Below are 16,395 nucleotides of genomic sequence, written 5' to 3' on the forward strand. Positions count from 1 at the left end.
ATTGTAAATGCATAATTTGTAGTAGTGATGATATCTGTGAAATTGCAGAGAAATATAAAACATGGTTTATTTAAACATGTTCTTTAAAGGCATATAATACAATAATTGTGCTCAGTTCGTACTGAACTTTCAAATGACATATTCAAGTATATCACAAATCATAACATATGGGAGTGCTGTAAAATAATTGCAATATTTAAAATGTTATGGTTATATTCTGTTGTACATCTTGTGATCAATAAGTTGTTTTGTAATGATAATAATTTAGCTGCTTGGACCCTATTCAAAGTCTCTTACAACTTTATAGTTTGCAGATAGCAATGTTAGATACTATCATCATTATCATAATGTATAAAATAAAAATAATCTATACAGTGACTACTAAGTACTTTTTGAAAATGTAAACATGCAAGTATATTTATGTTGCTTTTTCCACTTCCCATGCATTTCCTGGTAGTTTGTGATCAGCAAGCATCAGTGGAAATGAAACCGAGACATTAGCAAGAACTAAGCCTGCTCATACTGTTTTCATGATCTCCAGCAATGTAACTTTAATTACGATATCTAAGAAATATTTTATCAGTAACCAAATAATACTATATTTAACCATGTTTGCATATTTATATTGCAGATATAATATTACTATTTTAGAAAGAAGCTGTCCTGTGTCCGTGCAACTTTTTGAAGGAATGTTGTGTGAGGCAATTATTACAGTAGATGAAAGTACTGCAGTAGTTGTACAGGTATTCAGTTTACTAATTCACTGATGAAGAAATATTAAAATAAGAAAACATATTGATCTGTACAAATGTGTAGTGTAAAAGTTTCACAAGTGTAAAATGTTAACTAGTAAAAATGTGCAAATGTTGATTAGTGAAAATGAAATTTTAAGTTAACTTGTATCTCATTTCCAGTATATTTTAAAAAATGCAAAAAGAAACAGAACAGCACTGACTGATAACTTAGATTGTGCACATACTGTACATGATAACTTACAATACATGTAGAACTGAAATAATTATTCGATACACTGTATTGACAACAATGAAAAATCATTGACCTATATTTCTGGTGTCCATTTCTTTTGTTAACATTTTTAAAGAGATCTCATACCTCCAGCAGGTTAATGACTTGACCTGCTTTTGCAGCGACTTCCACCAGTAACAGCCTTGCTATACTTGCCTTTTTCCAGGATTTCTCCTGCTCATTGTAGCAAAGCTCAGTTGAAGGAATGAGGTTTGTCCCAGCTGCTATTAGGGAGGTTACACAACCCTGGGTGAATTTTCTTGCTGGACACAGTATTGTAACTATAAAAAATGTCAATGAGAAATAACTATGGTGGGAATTTCAGAATGAGACCATGTAGGAACATTTTCATACAACAGAAGAAAAAAATATAACCTGCAGAATATGAAGGCAGTACTAATGGCAATACTACATGTACAGGTATGTTTGAGCACATGAAAAGGAAAGATCCTGCTGTGAAAGAAAACTAAGTAGAACTGGTCTCCTCACCACGTGGTTATGTGGCAGATACGGTTATTTATTATTAACTAGCAAAATACCCGCGCTTTGCAGCGGAGAAGTAGTGTGTTAAAAAAGTTATGAAAAAGAAAAGGAAACATTTTAAAAATAACGTAACATGATTGTCAATGTAATTGTTTTGTGTTATGAGTGTTGCTGTCATCAAGGATTTGATTATCATTATTTCTTTCAATCAGGTTCGTATTTGGAGGATGTGTTGCGTTCAAGTTACATTCCGTGTTTGTCTAGTCTATCCCTGACCATCTCATCTTCGTTGTCAACCGTTGTAAAGATAGCAGGTTTCATTCATCGAAGTGATCACCACCCAAATCATTACTCGTGAATCTAAGATGTTTAACAGGCATTCCCGGTATTAAGTTGTGGATTTGCCTGCGAATATTTAGCGGCACCGTGTTTATAAACGTAATTTAAACTTAAGCTTTACACCTTGTTTTCCTATTGATATGTCTACAAAGGCTTGTTCAGCGTCAGAGGGTTCCTGTTTCTGTCCTACTGCATCAATAAACAGCTCGTCTTTCTCTTTATCTGAGACATCACACACTGCATGCACGGGTTTACCTTTCCCAGTCCTGCAAACTTTAGCGAAGTGCTTCAATTTACCACATTTTTTACACTGTCTTCCTTTAGTTGGACATTTACTTTTTCCACCGTGTGGTTTGTTTCCGCAGTAGGTGAACTTATGAATATGCGTGTATGCATCAGTCACTTCATATTCTATTGCTGCCATCTCAATTGTGTAATGCGTTTTTTGTTCAGCGCTCTTTGGAGCTCTTGCTTTTTGCCTGTGTACTGCGTTCACAGTCAGTTCACGTGAGCCGCTCGGAGTACATGCATCGAAGGTTCTCAGCTGTGCTTGTGCTATCTCGTACGATCTTGCGATGTCCACGGCTTTATTTAATGTTAGCTCAGACCCAGCACTTAAAAGTTTCTTTCGCACTTTTGCTGAGTTTGTGCCAAACACTGGTCTATCCCTGACCATCTCATCTTCATTTGCATAAGTACAGTCCTTCATCAGCAATTTTAACTCCATTACAAACTGATCAAAAGTCGCGTTTATATACTGCGTCTTCTTATTAATCTTGTATCTCGCGAATATCGTATTCGTCTTAGGCATGAAAAACGCCAGCGGCAGCATGTCTATGAACTTAATTTAAAGTTAAGCTTTACAGTTTGCTTTCCTATTCGTTTGCATAAGCACAGTCCTTCACCAGCAATTTTAACTCCGTTACAGCAATTTTAACTCTGTTACAAAGTGATCAAAAGTCTCGTTTATACCTTGCGTCTTCTCATTAAACTTATATCTCGCGAATATCGTATTCGTCGGAGGCATGACAAACGCCAGCGGTAGAGTGTCTAAGAACGTAATTTAAGCTTAAGGTTTACACCGTGCTTTGTTTCCGCAGTAGCTGCACTTATGAATATGCTTGTATGCGTCACTCACTTCATATTCTTTTGCTGCCTTCTCAATTGTGTAATGCGTTTTTTGTTCAGTGCTCTTTGGAGCTCTTGGTTGTTCTCTGCACACTGCAGTCATGGTACAATAATTTCCTGCTGTTCCTGGAGTCTAGCTGTTGTCCTTTGTACCGCTGGTTCTCCCCCCGTTGAGCACAACACAAAGTGGTGGAGATTTGCCAAGTAGAATGCACGTATTGTGAAATTTTAGGACCTGGTGTTGCAAAGACAAAATTAGCAACTGGAAAATATAAAATAATTTTGATAATTCACTATAAGTTAAGTGTAATTAGAAATTTGCATACTTTTTATGACCTAGAATAAAAATAATTGAAACTTTGGAAGCATGGTGACAAAGAAATTGCAGTTCCAAAACAGTGCCAGAAAACAGGTGCACAATTTATTATGATGTCACAGATGGAGTCCATGTTGATTACATGTTTCAAAAGACTCACATAATCAATTAATATTACACCGAACTGCTCTGTCATTTGTGGTAATCAGTCAGAGAAAACTGATGAGGAAAGCTGTTAAGCATGCCCTCTTCAGCTACATGACAATGTCCCCACACACAATGGGATGCAAAAGCTGCTGTCTGAAACTTTGTATTTGAACAGCCATTACACCTTCCATATCTGGTCCTGTGTGACTACCAGCTTTTACCCAGTCTGAAGGGAAACATAGGTGGGACATGCTAAGAGGGGGATGAAGATATCAGGTCAGCTACAGAAAAATGGTTGTGAAAGTAAGACAAAGTTTTACTTGAGTGGCATTAGAAAATAATGTGAATGTTATAACAGTACATTGAAGAGCATTTAGATTATGTTGATGACTAAAACTTGCTTTGTTTTATTGGTGTTTCTCCTAATAGGCCTGGCTCAAAACTTTCTGAACTGTCCCCACAGATCTTTTATTTGTTTATTAATGTACAGTACTACCATTGCAGCTGCAGAGGAGACAATAAATAAAATGTATTGTAGCAGTTTTTTTTTAAATGCTTTACAGTCATCCCAATCTAATCTCTCTATTATCTATACTAATAAAAGGCAAAGCCCTCACTGACTGACTGACTGACTCACTCACTCACTCACTCACTGACTCATCACTAATTCTCCAACTTCTCGTGTAGGTAGAAGGCTGAAATTTGGCAGGCTCATTCCTTACAGCTTTCTTACAAAAGTTGGCCAGGTTTCATTTCGAAATTCTACGCGTAATGGTCATAACTGGAAGGTATATTTCTCCATATACTGTAATGGAGTTGAGCTCGAAAGCCGTGGGGGGGGCGGAGTTTCGTGTGACATCATCACGCCTCCCACGTAATCACGTGAACTGACTGTCAACGGAGTACGTAGAAAACCAGGAAGAGCTCCAAAAAGCGCTGAAGAAAACATGCATTATATAATTGAGAAGGCAGCGAAACAATAATAAGCAAGCGAGTGACATATACAACCATATTCATGAGTGCTGCTACTTCGGAAACAAAGCACGGTGTAAACCTAAAGTTTAAATTAAGTTCATAGACATGCTGCCGCTGGCGTTTGTCATGCCCACGGGTAATGCGGGATACAAGTTTAATGAGAGGACGCAGGATATAAACGAGAGTTTTGATCACTTTGTAACTAAGTTAAAATTGCAGGTAAAGGGCTGTGCTTATGCAAATTCCGAGAGACTGTGTTTGTGGGGGATTGACAGTTAAGGCGGGTGGGGGAGTCACGTCATCATCTCCCCTCCCATTCACCTCATTTCGCTCTGAGCTGAGCTCCACAGCTAATGCAGTCTTACAGAAGTGACTTTGTGACGCTGCTACCAAATACTCACAGAAAAATCCACAAGTTAATACACACACTGTCTGTAGAGTTTCTCCACACTGAATCCTCCAGGCACCACTTACAAAAGGTCACATTGACAATTGTGTTACGTTATTTTTAAAATGTTTCCTTTTCTTAGCACAAGCACAGCTGAGAAGCTTCGATGCATGTGCTCCATAACGCGTTAAAAAATAATGCATTTAATCACACTTTCAATTCCAAGCAAAGGGAACTTCTGTCAATGCATGATTTCCTGGTACACCGATTACATTGATCAGCGCTTCCCGATTCATTTTACCCTCGCACCCCCTTGGTTTGAGAAGAAGTATGAAAAAATATGAGGTTAACACAGAAAAATAGATCACCAATTGAATCTTTATGAATAATCGATTCACCATCAATAATTGTTTTGGTAAAGCCATACTCAGTGTAATCCTCCTTCCATTTTATACATTTTTCCGCCACTAGCCATGATTAAATGAACGGTAAAAAAGTAAGAGTGAAGCAAGGGTGACTTATTCAGGCAGGCAGGTGACAGCTCAATAGCTCGAATTTGGATATAAGTAGATTCTATTTAGTCCCCAGAAATATCTTTGGTAGGAATGGAAGTTGAATTTAGTCTTTAAATTTCTATGGTAAAGAAAAAGTTATGCAATGATGACTAAATTTAACTATATAAAGTCAAAACTTGTATATATAAAGTCATTCCCAAATATATAAAGTCAAAACTTGATTATATAAAGACGGCGTTGGAATATTTCGGAATATATAAAGTAAGCGCTACAATATATAAAGTCAAAACTTAAATATATAAAGTCAGCATCGGAATATACAAAGTCAGCGCTGGAATATCCATCCATTTTCCAACCCGTTGAATCCGACCACAGGGTCACGGGGGTCTGCTGGAGCCAATCCCAGCCAACACTGGGCACAAGGCAGGAACCAATCCTGAGCAGGGCACATGCATCATTTTCAAAACATAAACCGAACAGTGTTTTTTTTAATGTATTTTTCTGAATACGTTTTTGTTAACTTATTTCAGTTCAGAGTCGTTTCAATCAATAGATTTTGTCTTTGACTTTATATATTCAGGAATGAGTTTATATACTCCGATGTTGACTTTATATAATCAGGAATGACTTTATATATTCCAACGCTGACTTTATATATTCAACTTTTGACTTTATATATTCCAGCGATGACTTTATATATTCAAGTTTTGACTTTATATATTCCGACAGTGACTTTATATATTCCAAGTTTTGACTTTATATATTCGGGAATGACTTTATATATTAAAATTTTGACTTTATATATTCTGACGCCGACTTTATATATTCAGAAAATCAATGTATTTGCCTGTTTGGCACCCCATAGTATAGGTGTGTGTGTATATATGTACATATGTACATATGTATATGTGTATATATATATATATATATATATATATATATATATATTGTGGAGGTAGACCCGGACACAGACAGGCAGACACCATCATTGTCACCCAAACACATGTTTATTTACACTAATATTTACAGTAAGTGCACCACCAAACCCCCAAAGTCCTGGCCACACAATGCCTTTCTCTCACTCTCTTCAGGCCGCCTCCTTGCCTTCTCCAGCTCAGTCCTCTCCGCTCCCGACTCTCAACCTGAATGAAGGGAGGCGGCCCCTTTTATCCACACCCGGATGAGCTCCAGGTGCTCCCCGGCAATCTCCCGCTGACACGCCCCAGTGTGGCAGAAGTGCCGGCTATTCTTCCGGAAGCTCTCCGGGTGTCCCTGCTTCTCTTCCCCACAGCACTTACTGGTGTGGCGGAATTTCTGAGGTCCAGGGTCCCCAAGGCATTGGGGCCCCTCCTGGCGGTGAGCACGGGCCCCTACAGGGTGGGGCTTCCACGCCCTGAACCCGTGGCCCCCAAAGCAACCAGGAAGGCGGCCCCCACGTGATCCCAGATGGGCACACGCCCACTTCCGGTCCTCCAAGGCGTCCTGGCCGGGTCGTTGCCCCTGGCACCGACGGAGGTTCGTCATAGGAAGAGCGACGGACTTCCGGGTTGAAGAAAAGAACTTTTACCTGACCCGGAAGTGATTGAGAATCACATGGACTGGAGATAGGGAACACTTCCGGGTCAGGGAATATAAAAGGACTGTGGGAGCTCCCAGACGGAGAGCTGAGTTGGGAGGCAGGGTGGCTAAGCGTCTGGGAGTGGAGGATTGTGATTTATTGGTTTATTGTATTGTTTATTGAAGAATAGTGGAGTGGTGGTGCTTTGTGCACAATTATTATTATAATAAATAATTATTGGACTTTTTATCTGGTGTCTGACGTGTGGTCTGAGGGTACAAGGGTGCGAGGAAAACCCTTTAATCTGTCACTATATATATATATATATATATATATATATATATATATATATATATATATTGTGAACGCTGGCCCGGACACACACAGACGGACAACATATTTGGTACCCAACACACCATTTATTTACAATATATACAATGTTTATGCTCACATGCACCCCCAGTGCCTTCTTGCACCAATTTCCCCTATGTCCAGGCCCACAGTCTCTGTGCCTTCCTGTCCGCCTCCCGTCCTCTCTCTCCAGCTCTATCTGCTTCCTCCCGACATCCACTAATGACTGGAGGGAGGCGGCCCCTTATATAATGCTCCCGGATGAGCCCCAGGTGTTTCCGGTATCCACTCCTTAGCCACGCCCCAGCATGGCGGAAGTGTTGGCTGTCCTCCTGGCAGCTCTCCGGGCGCCACATAAAGTCTTCCCCCCAGCACTTCCTGGTGTGGCGGAAGTGCTGGGCTCCAGGGACAATTAGGCACTGGGGCGCCGCCTGGCGGTGGCCACGGGTCCCTACAGGGCTGGGCTTCAAAGCCCCCTACCCGAGGCCCCCTGCATAACCAGGACGGACGCCCCCACTCGGTCTGGAGGAGGCACACGCCCTCCTCTGGTCCTCCAAGGCGTCCCGGCCGGGCTCCAGCCCCGCCGAGGACCACACGGATAAACCGGCATCGGGCGCCGCCTAGCGGTGACCACGGGCCCCTACAGGGTAGGGCTTCCATGCCCGCGACCCGTGGCCCCCAACAGAACCAGGACGGACCCCCCTCGCGGTCTGGAGGAGGCACAAGCCCTCCTCACGTCCTCCTGGGCGTCTCGGCCGGGGACCACAATATATATATATATATATATATAGATATAGATATAGATATATAGATATGACAACAACACTCATATCAATGACAAAACAATTACATTAACAATCATGTTACTTTATTTTTAAAATTTTTCCTTTTCTTTTTCATAACTTCTTTTACACACTACTTCTCCGCTGTGAAGCGCGGGTATTCTGCTAGTATAAAATAATCTTGCGATGAGACAAGACTTTTTTGGAAGAGATTTTTTTCAAGTCCCGTGATTTGAGACCTTGATCAAGAGATTTTTTCAAGTCACTCCCTCCTCTCATCCATTTTCAACTATGCACACAGTAATCTCACCTCTCATTCTTGTGAATGCTTTTGACAGACACAGTTTCTGCAATCTCAGCTCTTATAAATTTGAACATTTTCCTCACTTTAAGTTCCCAATTGAAGAAGACGTATTATGTCCAAATCTTATTGAAGAATTTCATCACAAAGGGTTATCAACAGAAAAAATGAGTACACGGGCAATCCTAGCACTGAGAAACGATGAAGTCACACAAGTTAGCGGCAAAAATGACTATCGGTTACACGGTAAATTGGTTAAATGAATAGCAATAGACTATCCTGAAACAGTTGGTGGTGATCGTTTGGAAGATGAAAACGTCAACTTACAATATGCCGAAGAATACCTATAACCATTAACACCGTCCGGTCTTCCACCGCACGAATTACTGGAGAAAGAAAGATGTATCCAAGAAAGGTAATGTAGTACATCTTCCATGAATACCATTACACAAAAGAGGAGATCTTGATATGACATTCGTATTAAAATGTTGACAGTTTCCCGTTAGAATAGCAAAGACGATTAACAAATCTCAGAGCCAAACATTCGAAAAAGTCGTTTTATTTAATAGAGAAATGAAATTCAATCACGGGCAATTATATGTTGCGTTGTCACAATGAAAGTCCAAACACAGAATGAAAATTCAATGCGATATTGACAAAAATTCAGTTCAAAAAATACTTTTTACTGAAGTTTTACAGTTAAAGTTTAAGTTTAAAAAGTATTTGCGTAAATTTCAAAGCCAAACAGAATAAAATCGTATTACGTAATAAATAACTAATGCAACATGAAACATAATTTACTTTTAAATTATGTTTAACTCTTTTTTTAATATGGTTAATTACTCGCTGTAATGTAAAATAGTTATATTATACATATGTAACAATTCCCATGAAAATAAAAATCTTTTTAAATTGTACAACCACATCCCCATACGCGAGCAACAGAATAGCAAAGAGGCTAGCGCAAAGCGCAGGAGGGGGGTTGGCAAGCGAAGTGAGCAGGGGGCAAAGCCCCCTAATTATATAATAAATTTAAACTGTATTTATCAATGGTTATTGTGCAATACAAAACAGACTTCCTTCAGAACACACAGCTATACAACTGAGAGAGAAGCACTAGGACTGTGTCAGCTAGCCCTCTATGTACACATAGGACCATAAAACATACACCCAAATATGTATTTTAGACAGAAAAGGGCAAACTTAATCTTAAATGCTTAATCAAAGTTTGGTATCCTGTGTATAAAGTTTTCTACAATGCTATTTGAACTGTTGTCACTTTAAGAAAACAGATTCCATTAAATGTTTGTATTGTTTTAATGGTTAAATAAAGCTTTAAGGGAAAAACACTGCCCTCTAGTTTATAGAGTATACTGCTTGTTTGAAAAGTCCCAGACCCATCTAGTTCCCTGCCACACATAAGATTTATTTTGGAAACTTAAATTTGAGAGTTTGTGGGTACTAAATAGCTTTTATAGGATATACAAAAATAATCTCTATGCCAGTTAGAAAATGTCCTATTTATTCTGCTTTTGATTTGCTGACTGTTTCCAGGAAATAGAACAGCTGACAGAGGAGAAAGCAGCCGATTGCTTTATCCTGAGAATGCTGGCATTATCTCTGCAGTACACCTGCTGTTGGATAATTTTAAGTGTTACAGACACATCAAGGTAATCTAATGCTTGTTATTCTAAGACCTGGTAAGTAAATTTGATTTATCAAGTGTAAGGATGAGATGATGGATACATTCTCAGTACTTTGGAGACACATTTTTGTCATATGCTATATTTACTTGTTTCTAACAGACTTATACAGTGCATCCGGAAAGTATTCACAGCGCATCACTTTTTCCACATTTTGTTATGTTGCAGCCTTATTCCAAAATGGATTAAATTCATTTTTTTCCTCAGAATTCTACACACAACACCTCATAATGACAACGTGAAAAAAGTTTACTTCAGGTTTTTTCAAATTTATTAAAAATAAAAAAAACTGAGAAACCACATGTACATAAGTATTCACAGCCTTTGCTCAATACTTTGTCGATGCACCTTTGGCAGCAATTACAGCCTCAAGTCTTTTGAATATGATGCCACAAGCTTGGCACACCTATCCTTGGCCAGTTTCGCCCATTCCTCTTTGCAGCACCTCTCAAGCTCCATCAGGTTGGATGGGAAGCGTCGGTGCACAGCCATTTTAAGATCTCTCCAGAGATGTTCAATCGGATTCAAGTCTGGGCTCTGGCTGGGCCACTCAAGGACATTCACAGAGTTGTCCTGAAGCCACTCCTTTGATATCTTGGCTGTGTGCTTAGGGTCGTTGTCCTGCTGAAAGATGAACTGTCGCCCCAGTCTGAGGTCAAGAGCACTCTGGAGCAGGTTTTCATCCAGGATGTCTCTGTACATTGCTGCAGTCGTCTTTCCCTTTATCCTGACTATTCTCCAAGTTCCTGCCACTGAAAAACATCCCCACAGCATGATGCTGCCACCACCATGTGTCACTCTAGGGATGGTATTGGCCTGGTGATGAGCAGTGCTTGGTTTCCTCCAAACGTGACGCCTAGCATTCACACCAAAGAGTTCAATCTTTGTCTCATCAGACCAGAGAATTTTGTTTCTCATGGTTTGAGAGTCCTTCAGGTGCCTTTTGGCAAACTCCAGGCGGGCTGCCATGTTCCTTTTACTAAGGAGTGGCTTCCGTCTGGCCACTCTACCATACAGGCCTGATTGGTGGATTGCTGCAGAGATGGTTGTCCTTCTGGAAGGTTCTCCTCTCTCCACAGAGGACCTCTGGAGCTCTGACAGAGTGACCATTGGGTTCTTGGTCACCTCCCTGACTAAGGCCCTTCTCCCCCGATCGCTATTTTAGATGGCCAGCCAGTTCTAGGAAGAGTCCTGGTGGTTTTGAACTTCTTCCACTTACGGATGATGGAGGCCACTGTGCTCATTGGGACCTTCAAAGCAGCAGAAAGTTTTCTGTAACCTTCCCCAGATTTGTGCCTTGAGACAATTCCTTTGACTTCATGCTTGGTTTGTGCTCTGACATGAACTGTCAACTGTGGGACCTTATATAGTGTGACAGATTGGGGCTCTCCTGACCCCTTGAACACTCAGACCACTCGTCAGACACCCGGTAAAAGTCCAAATACTTGATTTATTAGGACAATAAAGTGCACAAAGCACCTTCCTATCCACAATACTCATTAAATTAACCACAATTACAATAAACCAATCCTCCAACTCCCAGATGTGGTGCTACCCTTCCACCCAGCTCAGCTTGCTGTCTGGGAGCTGTCACAGTCCTTTTAAAGTCCCTGATCCGGAAGTGTTCCAATCCCCAGTTCATGTGATTCTTATCACTTCCGGGTCAAATAAAAAGTCCTTTTCTTCATACCGGAAGTATGTCACTTCTGCTGTCGCTTTGCCTATGACGCACTTTCAGGTTATAGGGCACATATGACTCTCTATGCCTCCCTGCAGCATTCTCTGTTGACCCCTGTAGTATCCAGCAGGTTTGTAGGGGAAAACTCCAAATTCCATGATTCCCTGCTGATATCCGGGGCACCTCCATGCTGCAGGGAGAGCTCCATCTTGTGGCCTGGGGGTATTGGCCGTGATGACAAGCCGGCCATAGACCACAATAGACAGGTGTGTGCCTTTCCAAATCATGTCCAATCAACTGAATTTACCACAGGTGGACTCCAATTAAGCTGCAGAAACATCTCAAGGATGATCAGGGGAAACAGGATGCACCTGAGCTCAATTTTGAGCTTCATGACAAAGGCTGTGAATACTTATGTACATGTGCTTTTTCAATTTTTTTATTTTTAATAAATTTACAAAAACCTCAAGTAAAATTTTTTCACATTGTCATTATGGGGTGTTGTGTGTAGAATTATTAGGAAAAAAATGAATTTAATTTGTTTTGGAATAAGGCTGTAATATAACAAAATGTGGAAAAAGTGATGCGCGGTGAATACTTTCCGGATGCACTGTAGGTGGAAGGGAAAGAAAGATTCATAAAAAAAGCTAATGTGATTACCTTAATGAATCTTTTTAAATCCATTCTTGTACTACACCCTAATTTAAAATAAGAAACTAATTTGTAAAGATAACCTGTCTTAGATTCATATTTATCCATCCCATCATTCATTTTCCCAACTCGCTTATCCAGGGCAGGTTTGCAGGACAGCTGGAGCCTATCCCAGCATTCATCAGGCACAAGGCACGAACAGCTCCTGAGCAGGATGCCAGTCTATAACAGGGCAAATGCACACATACATTACTGTGCAAAAGTTTTAGGCAGGTGTGAAAAAATGCTGTAAACAAAGAATCCTTTCAAAAATGGAAGTGTTAATCATTTATTTTCATCAATCAGCAAAATGCAATGAATGAACAAAAGAGAAATCTAAATCAAATCAATATTTGGTGTGACCACCCTTTGCCTTCAAAACAGCATCAATTCTTCTAGGTACACTTGCACACAGTTTTTGAAGGAACTCGGCTGGTAGGTTGTTCTAAACAGCTTGGAGAACTAACTACAGATCTTCTATGGATGTAGGCTTCCTCGCATCCTTCTGTCTCTTCATGTAATCCCAGACACACTCGATGATGTTGAGATCTGGGCTCTGTGTGGGCCATACCATCACTTCCAGATCTTCTTGTTCATCTTTACGCTAAAGATAGTTCTTAATGACTTTGGCTGTATATTTGGGGCCGTTGTCCTGCTGCAGAATAAATTTGGGGCCAATCATGCGCCTCCCTGATGGTATGATGAATAAGTATCTGCCTGTATTTCTCAGCATTGAGAACACCATTAATCCTGACCAAATCTCCAACTGCATTTGCAGAAATACAGCCCCAAACGTTCAAGGAACCTCCATCATGCTTCACTGTTGCCTGCAGACACTCATTATTGTACCGCTTTCCAGCCCTTCAACGAACAAACTGCCTTCTGCTAAGCCAAATATTTCAAATTTTGACTTATCAGTCCAGAGCACCTGCTGCCATTTTTCTGCACCCCAGTTCCTATGTTTTCGTGCATACTTGAGTCGCTTGGCCTTGTTTCCACGTCGGAGGTATGGCTTTTTGGCTGCAACTCTTCCATGAAGACCACTTCTGGCCAGACTTCTCCGGACAGTAGATGGGTGTACCTGGGTCCCACTGATTTCTGCAAGTTCTGAGCTTGATGGCACTGCTGGACATCTTCTGATTTCGAAGGGTAATAAGCTTGATGTGTCTTTCATCTGCTGCACTAAGTTTCCTTGGCTGACCACTGCGTCTACAATCCTCAACGTTGCCCGTTTCTTTGTGCTTCTTCAAAAGAGCTTGAACAGCACATCTTGAAACCCCAGTCTGCTTTGAAATCTTTGTCTGGGAGAGACCTTGCTGATGCAGTATAACTACCTTGTGTCTTGTTGCTGTGCTCAACCTTGCCATGACATGAAACTGTCTTCCACAACCTCACCTTGGTAGCAGAGTTTGGCTGTTCCTCACCCAGTTTTAAGCCTCCTACACAGCTGTTTCTGTTTCAGTTAATGACTTTGTTTCAACCTACATGTGACATTGATGATCATTAGCACCTGTTTGGTATAACTGGTTGATCATACACCTGACTATAATCCTACAAAATCCCTGACTTTGTGCAAGTGTACCTATAAGAATTGATGCTGGTTTGAAGGCAAAAGGTAGTAACACCAAATATTGATTTGATTTAGATTTTTCTTTTGTTCGCTCACTTTGCATTTTGTAAATTGATAAAAATAAACAATCGTTATTTATATTTCTGAAAGCATTCTTTGTTTAAATCATTTTTTCACACCTGTCTAAAACTTTTGCACAGTACTGTACTCACACTTAGTAATTTATGTAGTGACTAAATTACATGAAGTGTTATTTTACATTGTTTACTGCTTTTAAAGAACACAATTTTTCTATGTAATTTGTTTTTTAATATCCTATCAGAGCATTATATTAATGTTTTTTTCTTGTGGAGTTTGTATACTCTTGTGTAATTAAGTTGTTAAATATCCAAGTCACAGTTGTGACCCTTATAAATGAGGAAGCAACACCCACGTTTTTCAATACCTAATGGACATAAGACAAGCCACACAACTGGACAAACAACAAAACAGAAACTTGGCTTTCAAGTAGGTTGTTATCTATATTCAAGTCCAAAGTGAGTATCTAAAATATAGCTATCACTAATAAATTCCATGTATAAAACCCATAAACCATCTAACTTATTCTTTAAGACCACCGGCACTGCAAAAAAAAGCTTCCCCTCAAATGTTTCCATATTCCATCCATCCATCCATTTTCTAACCCGCTGAATCCAAATACAGGGTCACGGGGGTCTGCTGGAGCCAATCCCAGCCAACACAGGGCACAAGGCAGGAACCAATCCTGGGCAGGGTGCCAACCCACCGCAGATGTTTCCATATTAACACTAGATTATTAACTATAGTCTCATCTTTTATGTGGTTCATCATCTATAATAGCAGGTATCTAAATATACTTTAGTGGACAACATTACTGCCACCAGGCACCCTGGGGGCATCTTTTAGTCTTCCGTCTGTCCTGCCAGTGCCATTCTTCTATTTTTGCATCCATGGAGCAATTATTTAATACAGAAGGCACGCTGTTCCCTTGTGTTCTTCTTCTTCCCAACTGCAATAACAGCACTGTTCTGCCAAGGCTTTCTGTTTCTTGGTGCTCTATTTGAACCATGTCCTTGACTTGTAAATTGCCTTTCTGCTTCCACTTAACTTTATTGTTTGTGTCCAGCTGAGTTCAAAGTTTGCAAGCTACAGCGTTTGTGAACATCACCCAATGGTGAAATGCAGCTCTTCACAACAGCAGTGTATTATTCTGCAAATTTACTTTTTCAGCAGAACAGTGTTCCATTGTACATGGCTAACAAGTTCAGAATGCTGCATTAGCCACAAAGAGTAACTAGATCCCAATCCTATCAATCATTTACATGATGAGATGATACAATACAAAAAAGAAATCCACCACCAGGTCATTTACAAACCACATTAGTATTATCAATGGCCAGTATCCCCATTTGCCTATTCTAAGAACAAATTAATCTGCAGTCCTTTAGGCAGTTAAAATGAAAGAGGTGTTTTTTGGACGTTATATCATATTATGCCTTATTGTTTGTTACATTAGGAGAAGAGTATCACTATTACATTACTTGTTAATGAACTAAATTGGAATATTTTCAATAGGTACACTTTTACTGGCAAAGTATTCTGTAATCTGGTACTAATATATGCTGCACTAGTGCTCTTGGGGCTAAAGTCAGAGGACCTGGAAATTAAGGTACAATATTTATTTGCATTTTCTTTGGACAATGAGAAAGTGCCAGCATAATTACTAATCATATTAACACAATACTTACATCACTGAAATATTATTAAATAGCTGTCCTTAGCAATAAGTTGATGAACATTTGTGTTTATGCTAAAGTGGTGGTTTATAAACTTATAATAATAATTATTAATGGTTTTCATGGTGTGTATTTGTATTCATGATTTATTTGTATGAGCGCCACCAAACTAACTACTGTCTACTGTCTACTGACTGCCAATAAAATCTTTTAAAATACACAAAATTTTACCAAAACAGAAAAATCTGGAGTACATTATTATTGTATTATTCTATACTTTGAGTATCCAGAATAGTAAATTAGAATGACTGTTAATATCATAACAACCTTTAAATCAGGATTAGTAACTCCCCTTTGGAGATGTGAAATGATGGTCTTATATATTTATTATACTTATTATGTCTGTATTCTTTATAGGTATTAATTTCATCAAACACAGCTGAAACAGCACAACTAATACATCAGATAGGTAGCTTTACACTAATGTCTTCCAAGACTGACCCCTTAATCTGGCTTGATAGATCTTGGCTTTCTGTTGTAGCATCAGAGGTGAGCATCGTTGTGTGCAGAGAGTCATATATTTGTTTGTATTTTTTACTTTAAGGAGGCTTGAGAACATGATATTTCGACATGTCATGTGCCACATCACAATTTTATTGTGTTTTCCAGTATATGTCTGACAATACAGCTG

The 16,395-nt window shown here is 39.7% G+C and overlaps 1 protein-coding gene across 1 annotated transcript in view; it reads left to right on the plus strand.

Annotated features, from left to right (window-relative positions):
* Positions 1–16,395, plus strand: part of LOC120532088 — a 33,084-nt gene that overhangs the window by 6,971 nt on the left and 9,718 nt on the right. The window contains exons 5-8 of the mRNA XM_039757992.1: positions 632–743; positions 9,864–9,979; positions 15,544–15,637; positions 16,122–16,253. Of these exons, the coding sequence (XP_039613926.1) occupies positions 632–743; positions 9,864–9,979; positions 15,544–15,637; positions 16,122–16,253 (454 nt within the window). The remainder of the gene's footprint in view (positions 1–631; positions 744–9,863; positions 9,980–15,543; positions 15,638–16,121; positions 16,254–16,395) is intronic.

This window comes from Polypterus senegalus, chromosome 7 (assembly GCF_016835505.1).
Source record: "Polypterus senegalus isolate Bchr_013 chromosome 7, ASM1683550v1, whole genome shotgun sequence".
Taxonomy (NCBI): Eukaryota; Metazoa; Chordata; class Cladistia; order Polypteriformes; family Polypteridae; genus Polypterus; species Polypterus senegalus.